Source organism: Taudactylus pleione, unplaced genomic scaffold (assembly GCF_031769625.1).
Source record: "Taudactylus pleione unplaced genomic scaffold, aTauple2 ptg000624l, whole genome shotgun sequence".
In the NCBI taxonomy this organism is placed as follows: Eukaryota; Metazoa; Chordata; class Amphibia; order Anura; family Myobatrachidae; genus Taudactylus; species Taudactylus pleione.
This window is the reverse complement of record NW_028285026.1, coordinates 1,271,467-1,284,445: the sequence shown is the minus strand read 5'-3', so window position 1 is coordinate 1,284,445 and position 12,979 is coordinate 1,271,467. Positions and strand designations below refer to the sequence as shown.

Sequence of the window (12,979 nt, the reverse complement as noted above, 5' to 3'; positions counted from 1 at the left end):
ACTATTTCTTCCTGTAGTGTTAGGATTTGCTGCTACACTAGATACATTGTTACATGCCCACCCATGTCAGGAGAATGCATTGGGTCTGGGAGAGCTTTGTGAATGTATGTGGGTATTACAGGCACTCTAGTGGTTTATGTTGGGGATAATCGTGTATAAAGGCGGGTATCCACTACCCGACAGTGAAAAGACTGAACGATATCGATATCGTTATCGTTCAGTCGTTCACTACACTGCAGGGTGCCCACACTGAACGATGTGTCGTTCAGTGCAGGCACAATCAGTCACTGCAAACATGCTGATCCTGACGTTATCGTCAGGTTGACAAGCATGTTTGCACGATGATAGATGAATTTTCAAACGATGTTTAGACGATGTTCAGACGATTATCGAACAATTTTATCGTTATCGTTCAATCGTTCAACTTTATCGTCTACCCCAATGCGCCCTAATTACATAAAGATAAGGGCCCGGGGCTTTTGTTTTGTTTTCCATCACCATCTAGTTGTAATTTAAGCAAAATCCATAAATATTTATTACCACTGGGCGTGTTTTGGAGACAGACAGGAAATCATTATTAAAATAATAATAAACAATTCTAAGTATGTAAACACATAACTGGAAAGCAGAACAATGTAATACCCCTTTCAGAGATAAATACATGGGTACTTCCCGGGACTATCAACCCTGGAAATTCCCAGGTCTAATGGGGCACATCCACTAGCAGACTGTGAAACGACTGCACGATTACGGCATTGTAATCATACAGTCGTTTCACAGTCTGTGCTGCGCCTACACCGATCAATCAGTCGTTCAGTGTAGGCACACCAATCATCTCCGAACATGGTTTATCTGTCGTTATCGGCAGATTGACCAGCATGTTCGGGCGATGATTGATGTCGCAAACGACCAGCAGGAGTGCGCATCAATGTTCGTTTCCGACATTTTGATGCCCGATTAGTGAGCGATTGCACGGTTACGATGTCTACTTAATTGGTTAGTGGATACGCGCCTTTAGTCTGAGACCCCCATTCACACTACACCAAAATCCGGGAAATACCAGGGTCAGATACGTTCACGCTAAATCCGGGTCTGCCCTGGAATTTGGTGTGGATTTAAAGGGGATACTTTTTTTTTTTCTGTTCACAGTAAAGACATAATATAAAAATCAGCATTTTTAGAGTAAAGGCCACAAAGTTTGTTTGTTTCCAATGTTTTTTTATTATTGAAAAACAATACATTTTAACATTACAATATAAGAAAATTATGAATATAGCTTCTAGAAAGTTTCAGTCTATACAAAGACAAAATTTTCACATAAAGAAATTAAACATAAAATAATCCAAACTGAAATTAATTTGCACCCTAGCCATGTGGTCCGATTGCCTGCAGGTGATGTCATCTAGTGTGCACGGAACGGCCAATGAGAAAGTTTTCTTAAAACCTGAGTTGGAGTCACAGACCCAGGACTTCGACCTGGGTCGTTTCTGTTCACACATAGCAAAAAAAATCCCAGGTTGATGCTTGTTCACGTCCAAACACCTGGTTTTTTGCTGTATGTCTGAAATGGGAATAACATTATCATTTCCCATTAGGAGATCTGCCCCTGATTCCATGCACAGGATATTGGAGGAGAGTATACTGGGAGAGGGTCCCCCCTGCTGGAATGCTGGGAGGTGGCCACACCTCATTAACCCCTCTGTGCCCAGCAGGGCCATAGCTAGGGTAGTGCGGCCAGTGCTATCGCACAGGGCACCGCAGGGCAGGGGGCGCTGCTTGGGCCTGTCAAATTTCTGTTTATTATCATTCTTGCTTGTAGCTTCCTCTTATTTCATCCCCGGCATCTCCTGGCCTCTCCTATATCTTCCCTGGCCCTTCCCCATGAAGCCATGGCCCTTGTTTGTGTGCATTATGTCCCTTTGAAAAATGAGGGGGGCGCCAATGCTCTTTCTGGCACAGGGCACCAAAAAGTCTAGTTACGGCTCTGGTGCCCAGTTATGGAGGGATGGTAACAGTCACACTGAACAGGACATAGGTGTTGGGATGTAAATACAAGGGTATGTTGAGCCATCTGTCCTGCACTCCTAGCCCTAAGCTATGGATTTGGCAATCACTAGGTGTGGCTGGGTCTGCAGTGAGAAGAATGTAGGCTGCTGTACAGGGACCTGCTTTCTCCTGAGTCTGATAATGATTCCATATGTTGTTCTGCTGGGAAGTGACTGCCCACAGGCAGCTATCCTAATTATCTCTCTTATCTTATCTAGAGTCCTGTAGGTCAGCCCAGGTCACCGATCTGCTTCCCAAATGAAACCATTGTTATATTTCTTTAATGCAGGACAGATTCCCCCGTTCTGCCGATGCCGATCAAAAATGCATCGATAATCATTACTCTGTCAGGGGATCTGGGAGATTCAATGGGTTAAAAATCTGCAACTCACCGATTATGACCATTTTCATGTTGGAATTGGGAAAACAAGATTGTCCAACATGTTGGATGTCTCCGATCCTCCGACCTTGGCATCGATAGTACGAAGAATTACCCAGATACAGCCTAGATCAGTGGCGTAAGTTCATCCCAGGTGCCCGGAGGCAAGTTATCATTTAGTGCCCCCCTATCCTCCACATTTACAGCCCTAAGTGGGATGAATATATTGTGGGTGATGGAGGAGGTGCCCCTTCAGTGCTGGCACCCGGCGGCAGGTGCCTCCATTGTCTCCCATACTTCTGCCCCTGGCCTAGATGCATTTGCCCCTTTAGTTTTGTTACACACAATGGGAAGTCCTATATGTACATAACGCTAACATATTGGGGCTGATTCAGAGGTGCGCCTAGTCGCAGCCGCTGGTGCGTATGTTGGTGGAGTTGCAGCGGAGAGCCTTCCGCCCGTGTCCTAGCGTGCACCTGAATGTGCAAGCACTGTAACGCCTACTTTCAGCGGTACAGCATGGTGTGATTCCCCCGGTGATTCAAGACACCCATCCATCGGCGCACCATTACGCCCACCATTGATACACGCACTAGCTCTATGGCAGGTGCAGTGTCTCCCTCTGAACTCCTTGTAAACATGGCGTCTGTGGCTGCGGCACTGCACCTGAGAACGCAGCCGCTTTCTCTGACGCACGCGGGACTCGCCCTTACAACTGATTTTTCTGTATTCACTTCAGTCACCACGCAGGAACGTCCATGGTTTTCCCTCGCCAGTGTTGTTATTAGCGGTGCCGTAAGCAACAGCGCATTTGTGCATACAGGGGAACGCATGCGTCGTAGGGGTTTTCTGGACCTTACCTAAAGCACAGGCACACAGACGTGTACACCCCAGTCTTAGTCGTCCAAGCAGTAAGTTTTAGCGCAAGGGTGGAAACCCGTGTGACTACAGGAAAACACACAAATGCCATGCAGACTGAACCCTTACTCAATATGTAACACAAAGCACCAGCTTAATTGAGGCAACACTGGCACTCAGAATACTTGGCAGGAAGTAGGCTGTAATACCTGCTGCACTGGCCACACCAAGCCCTTTCATTTCCAAAGCAGCAATTGCATGTCTGTACAGCCATGGCCAAAAGTTTTGAGGGTATGCAGTCAGGAAGCCGACGGTTGAAATGCCGACCGCCGGCTTCCCGACTGTGCAATCCCGACAGGGGACTAATGATAGGCGTCAAAATCCCAACGCCAGGGACGTTTCTAGAGAGGAGGGGGCCCGTGTGCAGTCTCCGACACGGGTCCCCTCCTCTCTGCCCGGCGGCCGGCAGAGCACTGAGCTGTGCGCGGCCAGTGCCAGAGTTATAGACTCTGGGCACTAGAGTGCGCCCAAAGTCTATAGTGTCTGCACAGGTCACCGGGAAAATGGCCGAGGCCGCCATTTTCCGTGTACTGTGCATGCGCAAAAGACTGGAAAATGGCCGCCGCGGCCATTTTCCAGTCGTTTTACAGCACCGGACGTCTGTGCCAACGTAGGACTCTGGAGAGGTAAGTATTATTATGTGTGCAGGGTGTGCGGTGTGGGGTCCCCCTGGACCCAAGGGCCCGTGTTCCCCGCACACCCTACACCCATTATAGATACGCCCCTGCCCGACGCCTATCATCCCTATACCAAGAGCCCGACGCCTGGCATACCGTACGAAAGTAAGCTGGGTGGCGGCCACGGACAGCCGCGGGAGGGGAAGGTTAGGTTAGGGGCTCCCAGGGGGGGACTTAGGGTAACCGCCGCTGTAGGCAGTGCTGCGCATGCGCTGGGTTTACGAATGTAACAGCGCATGCGCAGCACTGTTTCCAGCTGCGGTAAGTTAGTGTACAGAGAGAAAAGTATCTATTTCCCGAAAAGCTGTCATCGCAAAAATGACAGCTTTTCGGAATAGATAGTTATGGGGAGGAGGAATGATGAATTCCCCCGGTAATTAGGTAGAACCCCATGCCAGTTCTAAACCTAATTACCTCCATCGATTTTTAAAGTATGATGAATAGGCCCCTATGTATGACATGCTGATTAGGTTTATATGTGTGTCCCTTTATTCTCTTATTATTATGTGTTTTCTAAATCTCTTGACAAAAGGACATGGGTGGTTGCATTGAGGCCTAACCCCCACATTGTGTTGTTACTGCTTGTTTTTCTTTCAATTAAAATTTTTATTGACAGGTTTTTAGCACAAAGTACATATCAATATTGAGAATTGGATGGATTATACATATATTCATCCAAAAGTTTCAAAAACAATATTAAACAAATTACACAACAATTCAAAATACTATTTCGAAATTCAAAAAGGGTTCCCAGAACTAAGTACTTCCATATTATACCAGGAAGTGAGAACAAACATTTCCTTAAGGCCTCTCTTAATGTAGCTGATAGGGTGTGTATATATGGAAGCCTGAAGTTGAAAAACTTCCCTGTTAGTTTCTCTTTTTGTATTGTGGTGTTTGTCCAGTCCATTGAAAATAGGAATGAGAGCCTAGGATACATTATACACCTTTTACACCAGAGCAAAAACCTGGGTTTTTGCTGGGTCTACCCAGGTTGCAGCTCAGTGTAAAAGGGTCCCTGAAAAATAACCTGGGTCAAGTGACCCTGCAATCCAACCCAGGTAGCTACCAGGGTTGGACCCAGGATGGACCCAGGTAATGGTGCAGTGTAAACTGTGCAACCCGGGTTATCTGACCTGGGTCATGCCTAAAATGAGCGGATTGGTGGTTGTGGAGCAGTCACCTCCCACTTTTTATGACCTCACAGGTTTAGCAGGGCAGACCTGAGTTCAGTATGAACAGGGCTGACCTGGGAGTAACCCAGATCAAAGGTGCAGTGTAAATGGGTCTGACCTGGGTCTGACCAGGGTTGGAACCATGTCCAAAAACCCAGGTCAGACCTGGGTTTTTGGTGGAAAAGAGGTATTAGTGAGATAGGGCTAGGGTCAGGGGCAATCCACTGGGAAAGTATGGTTTTCTTTGTGGCTGCAGCTAGTTTATTAAGTAAGATGCGTTTACCTTTTGTCAAGATATTCGAGCGAGTGTTGGAATAAATTCCCCTAAAAGTTTTATCAATATTGAACTGCATTTTAATTAACTAGTGATATAGGTTTGAAGCGAGTCCCATATCGTCTGCACCTGTGGACAAGTCCACAGACAATGTACAATATCCGCATCTGGTGATCCACATTTGTAGCAGAGTTAGGAGTGTCTCCAATAAGAAATTTTAATTTGGGTGTGAAATACGATCTATGAAGAATTTTTTTGGTGCATTTCAGTGTAAGAAGTAGACACTAATTGTTTATCTAGTTTGGTGTTGGCCTCCAAGATATTATTTATTGTAAGTTCAGGGAAATCTGATTGCCATTTCAACAGTCCCACATTACCAGATTCTAAGTTAAGCAAGGGACGGGAGTGAGTGTATATAAGAGAGGTGGGAAAGGAAGTCCTCATTTTGCATCGCACCATCCCATCCAACCAACAATTTCTATCTTCGTCAGTTAAAGACGAAAAGATAGTTGAAATATAGCTATTAGGTTGTAGCAACTAAAATAGTGGTATAGTTAATGAAGGATATTTCTCCTGTATCTGAGAGTGGGTGAGGATAGTCAATGTCTCATCTTTTAAAAATTGGTAAGCATAACGAAGACCCCCATTATACCATGTCCTAAAAATTGGGGAAGATTTATGTGGATCAAATTTAGGATTGCCCCATAATGACAGGAAAATAGAGGAATATCTTGATGCTTTTAATTTTAGGCGAATCGCTCTCCACGCCATGCAGGTAGTTGACAATAACATATTGTTTTTAACATTTTCTGGGATGTTCTGTGGGGGTGTGTGTAGAAGTGATACTAAATCCCAATGTGGTAGAAAGGATTGTTCCAGACTTAAGGGTCTATTTACTAAGCAGTGTTAGGAGACAGAGTGAAAAGTGATAAGAAAGTTATAAGGTGCCAGCCAATCAGCTCCCAACTGTCATCTCACAGGCTGTGTTTGAAAAATGACAGTTGGGAGCTGATTGGCTGGCACCTTATCACTTATCACTTTTCACTCTGTCTCCTAACACTGCTTAGTAAATAGACCCTTAAGTCTGGAACAATCCTTTCTAACACATTGGGATTTAGTAACTAGACCCCTTAATGTTGTATATGTATTGTATCCTCCTATCCAGTCTAGAGCAATTCTGTAATTAGCTGCCAGCGCAAAAGTGCATATGCAAGGAATATTAAGGCCTCCCATATCTTTTGATTGTTGCAGCTTAAATAGAGAAACTCTTGGACGTTCCCTGCCCAAATAAATTTAGATAATGCTTTGTTAAATTGATCAATAGCAGATTTGGGTGGAATTATAGGAAGCATTTGTATTACATATAAAAACCTTTGGAAAACAGATCATTTTGTATAAATGACATCGGCCTGTGTATGTCAGAGGGAGGTGGGCCCATGTTGTGAAGTCAGAATAAGTTTTAGTAAAAAGAGGTAAATAGTTTGAAGTGTATAGTTGGGACTGCTTGTTTTTCTATCCCTAATGATCCGTCTGATACATCTGATTTTAATTTTTGGTGTGCCCTAAAAGCTGTTGTATGGGGCTCTCCTCTTCAAGCCGGTGCTAGACTTAAACGTCAATATTCCCAACTTCAAGTAGATTTAGAAACCAAGCTCCACGACTTGGAGAGCCGTAATAAGCTACATCCTTCTTCCAAGGATCTGCGTAAAGAATTATCCGCTATTAGAAGTCATCTTCAAAAACTCCTTATTGTACGCCCCCAAGCTGCACTAAATAGACTACATCAAAAGTTTGGCCCGTAAACTTCGTACACAGCAGGCCAAACATAGAATAAGATACATTGTTTCTCCTGTGGGTTCTAAGATAGCAAATCCTTCTGATATTGCCAATTTATTTGCTGATTATTACTCTCAGTTATATAATTTGGCATCTGATTTCTCTATTCATCAACCTTCTCCTCCTATTATTGCTGCTTTCCTATTTGATATTGGTTTACCTTCCCTGATGGCTGACCAGTTACTGGAATTGAATGCTCCTTGGTCCCAAATTGAAGTGGAAGCGGCAATTTCCTCTCTCCCACGGGGGAAAGCTCCTGACTGATTTATTAATGATTTTTATATAACCTTTTCTGACTATTTAACTCCCTTTCTGACATCAGTGTTTAATGTTGTGTCCAACGTAGGCTCATTTCCTAAAGAGATGTTAGAGCAGGGCCGGATTGAGGGCCACATGGGCCTGGAGCTGAACATGACCAAAGGGCCTATTATGAGAAGCAGAGGAGGCGTGGCCAGTGCCATGTGGACGTGTACCCCCTATACTCTCTGCTCCAATGTCTCCTTAAATATGTAAAAGGAAAAAAATCCTTCATTTTTTGAGGTAAATAGAAATACAATTTTACTACTTATGATTTATGGCTGAGCGTGTGCAGAGCAGATGGCCAGTCAGCATCATGTTGTCATGACAATGGGCCTATTTTTATGTGGAGGCCTGGAGCTGTAGCTCCATCCGCCCCATTGTTAATCTGGCCCTGTGTTAGAGGCACAAGTGGTGACTTTGCCCAAACCTGGAAAAGACCCAGCCTTCTGCCAAAATTATTGCCCTATTGCGCTCCTAAACGGGGATGTAAAATTATATCTTTCTCCTCTCCTCTCCTCTCCTCTCCTCCCCTCCCTAATTCCCCCCCGATCAAGTAGGGTTTGTGCCCGGCAGACAAACCTCTCATATAAATAAATTATAATAATAATAATATCCGTAGAGTATTTGATCTTATCGACTATATTAATTTCTCCCAGTCTGGAATGCTCTTGCTCTCTCTCGATACTGAAAAAGTTTTTTCATCATTTAAATTGGTCGTATATATGCCAGCTGTTCTTTCCAAATGTGGGTTTGTAGATCATATTTTAACATTTATTTTAGCTTTATATAGCACTCCGTCCGCAGGGGTTTTCAGTAGGGCCGTAGTTAGGGGTGTGCAGTCTGTGCGGCTGCACAGAGCACAGGCCTCTGTGGGCAGCACCGTCGACATCCCACGGCCCCTGCTTCTGACTGCAGGGTGCCAGTAACGGCGCCCTGCAGCCAGCATCACTGCAGCAGTGCTGCCTGTAGCGTCCCGCGGACGCTGCAGGCAGGGACCCAGCCATTATTACAGCTGCCCGGCGCGTCTTGAAGATGCCCCTGGCACTGCTTGAGCTTCAGTTACCGGTGGCCCGTCCACTTGTGCGCGATGTCATGACGTCACGCGCAAAAAGGGGCGGGGCTGGCAAGGGGCGCTCAGAGCGCTAGCTACGGCTCTGGTTTTCAGTAATGGTTTTTGTCAGACACATTTGTTATTTCTAACGGTACACGCCAGGGGTGCCCTCTTTCCCCTTTGATATTTGTTTTAGGTATCGAACCCCTTGCCGCCAAATTGAGAGCGAAAGCTAAATTTCCTGGAATTCAAATTGGAAACACATCTCATAAGGTTTGCCTCTTCGCAGATGACGTTCTCTTACTTGTTACAGACCCTGAAAAGACCCTACCCCATCTTCGTTTGGTGTTGGAGGCTTCCTCTTACTATAGGTTAAATACGACCAAGACTGATGCTTTGCCTATTAATCTTGCTCCTTCTATTGTTGCTTCCCCTCACTCTATTTTTCAATATAATTGGCGTCCATCGTCTATTCAATATCTTGGCTTACATATTCCCCCCTACTCTAAATTGTTTTTTGATGTTGATATGCCCACTTTAATTGATAATCTGTTTAATTTGACTAAATCCTGGCTTTCTTACGAGATATCTTGGTTGGGTCGGTTGGCTGCTTTTAAAATGTCTTTACTACCAAAGCTAATGTATCTTTTCGCACTATCCCTTTCATGTTTCCTGGTAAATATCTGGATAAGTGTCGATCTCTTTCAACTCGTTACCTTTGGAAGAACCGCCCACCGAAATTGGCAAGATCTTCCAAGAGAACGTGGTGGTCTAGCCTTACCGGACCTAGTTCTACATCATGAAGCTTGCGTACTAATTCCTCTTCAAGAATGGTTCCGTCATCCTTATGGCCCTTGTTGGGTGTCCTTAAAAAAAGATAGTTGCTCAGGATTTTATTTAAGGGATTTGCTTTGGGCTCCTAAATCTTTACGGCCAACTGCCTCATTTTTATTGCCGTCAATTCGAGCTTTGTTGCAAGTTTGGGATAAATTGATTTTTCTTTCGAATTCATGATTTTTTTCCTCCCATCCCCTGATTTATCTATTATCTATTATGGTGTTAACTAAATTGATTCCTAATCTAAACCTTCTTATTTTGCCATGATAGGGGAATACGTACTCTATTGCAGTCGCGTTTCTCTTTGCCCATGACGGAGTCACTACATTATATGCAGATTCGTCATTGGTTTCAAAAAGTGTTTGGTTCAAGGGGAATGATCTGTCCACTTCCTAATAAGTTATTATCCCAGTTGCAGAACGGTCGATTGAGAGGTGGTGTTTTCTTTTGATATAAAATCCTTCTTGAATTGAGCCCTTTTGAAAAATCTGCAGCTCAGTTGAGATGGGAGAAGGGTTTGGGTCATCCCATTTCTGATTCTCAGAGGCAGTTAGTTTATTCTTCCTCTTTCCATATGTCACGATGCCTGAATCATACAGAGATGCAAGTAAAACTGCTAAATAGACTTTACCTCACTCCTGATAAATTACACTCTTATTGGCAATCATGTTCTAGATTCTGTTGGCGCAAATGCGGTGAGGTAGGTCACATCTATCGTGTTCTGGTCCTGTCCCCTTTTGCAAACCTACCTTTTTGAAGGTGTTTATATGTAGGTGAACAAATGCACTGGGGGACAGCGCACACAAGTTGTATAAACAACATTTTTTAAAACTCTTTTTTTTTTATTTACTTTTTTCGCAAATGACAACTGTGGAGTCACACTGCTTTATCACAGTGGGGTATGGCCTGCGGAGTCACAGTGCTTTATCACAGTGGGGTATGGCCTGCGGAGTCACAGTGCTTTATCACAGTGGGGTATGGCCTGCGGAGTCTCACTGCTTTATCACAGTGGGGTATGGCCTGCGGAGTCACACTGCTTTATCACAGTGGGGTATGGCCTGCGGAGTCACACTGCTTTATCACAGTGGGGTATGGCCTGCGGAGTCACACTGCTTTATCACAGTGGGGTATGGCCTGCGGAGTCACACTGCTTTATCACAGTGGGGTATGGCCTGCGGAGTCACACTGCTTTATCACAGTGGGGTATGGCCTGCGGAGTCACATTGCTTTATCACAGTGGGGTATGGCCTGCGGAGTCACACTGCTTTATCACAGTGGGGTATGGCCTGCGGAGTCACACTGCTTTATCACAGTGGGGTATGGCCTGCGGAGTCTCACTGCTTTATCACAGTGGGGTATGGCCTGCGGAGTCACACTGCTTAATCACAGTGGGGTATGGCCTGCGGAGTCACACTGCTTTATCACAGTGGGGTATGGCCTGCGGAGTCACACTGCTTTATCACAGTGGGGTATGGCCTGCGGAGTCACACTGCTTTGTCACAGTGGGGTATGGCCTGCGGAGTCACACTGCTTTGTCACAGTGGGGTATGGCCTGCGGAGTCACACTGCTTTATCACAGTGAGGTATGGCCTGCGGAGTCACACTGCTTTGTCACAGTGGGGTATGGCCTGCGGAGTCACACTGCTTTGTCACAGTGGGGTATGGCCTGCGGAGTCACACTGCTTTGTCACAGTGGGGTGTGGCCTGCGGAGTCACACTGCTTTATCACAGTGGGGTGTGGCCTGCGGAGTCACACTGCTTTATCACAGTGGGGTGTGGCCTGCGGAGTCACAGTGCTTTATCACAGTGGGGTGTGGCCTGTGGAGTCACACTGCTTTATCACAGTGGGGTGTGGCCTGTGGAGTCACACTGCTTTATCACAGTGGGGTATGGCCTGCGGAGTCACACTGCTTTATCACAGTGGGGTGTGGCCTGCGGAGTCACACTGCTTTATCACAGTGGGGTATGGCCTGCGGAGTCACACTGCTTTATTACAGTGGGGTATGGCCTGCGGAGTCACACTGCTTTATTACAGTGGGGTATGGCTGGTGGAGTCACACTGCTTTATCAGAGTGGGGTATGGCTTGCGGAGTCACACTGCTTTATCACAGTGGGGTATGGCCTGCGGAGTCACACTGCTTTATCACAGTGGGGTATGGCCTGCGGAGTCACAGTGCTTTATCACAGTGGGGTATGGCCTGCGGAGTCACATTGCTTTATCACAGTGGGGTATGGCCTGCGGAGTCACACTGCTTTGTCACAGTGGGGTATGGCCTGCGGAGTCACACTGCTTTGTCACAGTGGGGTATGGCCTGCGGAGTCACACTGCTTTATCACAGTGAGGTATGGCCTGCGGAGTCACACTGCTTTGTCACAGTGGGGTATGGCTGGTGGAGTCACACTGCTTTATCAGAGTGGGGTATGGCTTGCGGAGTCACACTGCTTTATCACAGTGGGGTATGGCCTGCGGAGTCACACTGCTTTATCACAGTGGGGTATGGCCTGCGGAGTCACAGTGCTTTATCACAGTGGGGTATGGCCTGCGGAGTCACATTGCTTTATCACAGTGGGGTATGGCCTGCGGAGTCACAGTGCTTTATCACAGTGGGGTATGGCCTGCGGAGTCACACTGCTTTATCACAGTGGGGTATGGCCTGCGGAGTCACACTGCTTTATCACAGTGGGGTATGGCCTGCGGAGTCTCACTGCTTTATCACAGTGGGGTATGGCCTGCGGAGTCACACTGCTTTATCACAGTGGGGTATGGCCTGCGGAGTCACACTGCTTTATCACAGTGGGGTATGGCCTGCGGAGTCACACTGCTTTATCACAGTGGGGTATGGCCTGCGGAGTCACACTGCTTTGTCACAGTGGGGTATGGCCTGCGGAGTCACACTGCTTTGTCACAGTGGGGTATGGCCTGCGGAGTCACACTGCTTTGTCACAGTGAGGTATGGCCTGCGGAGTCACACTGCTTTGTCACAGTGGGGTATGGCCTGCGGAGTCACACTGCTTTGTCACAGTGGGGTATGGCCTGCGGAGTCACACTGCTTTGTCACAGTGGGGTGTGGCCTGCGGAGTCACACTGCTTTATCACAGTGGGGTGTGGCCTGCGGAGTCACAGTGCTTTATCACAGTGGGGTGTGGCCTGTGGAGTCACACTGCTTTATCACAGTGGGGTGTGGCCTGCGGAGTCACACTGCTTTATCACAGTGGGGTGTGGCCTGCGGAGTCACACTGCTTTATCACAGTGGGGTGTGGCCTGCGGAGTCACACTGCTTTTCACAGTGGGGTATGGCCGGCGGAGTCACACTGCTTTATTACAGTGGGGTATGGCTGGTGGAGTCACACTGCTTTATCAGAGTGGGGTATGGCTTGCGGAGTCACACTGCTTTATCACAGTGGGGTATGGCCGGTGGAGTCACACTGCTTTATCAGAGTGGGGTATGGCCTGCGGAGTCACACTGCTTTATTACAGTGGGGTAT

The 12,979-nt window shown here is 46.6% G+C and overlaps 1 protein-coding gene across 1 annotated transcript in view; it reads right to left on the bottom strand.

The window, feature by feature from the left end:
• LOC148479314 (pineapple eye protein-like) overlaps positions 1–12,979 on the bottom strand; it is a 74,393-nt gene that overhangs the window by 7,323 nt on the left and 54,091 nt on the right. The window contains exon 12 of the mRNA XM_088454633.1: positions 9,373–9,522. Within this exon, the coding sequence (XP_088310759.1) occupies positions 9,373–9,522 (150 nt within the window). The remainder of the gene's footprint in view (positions 1–9,372; positions 9,523–12,979) is intronic.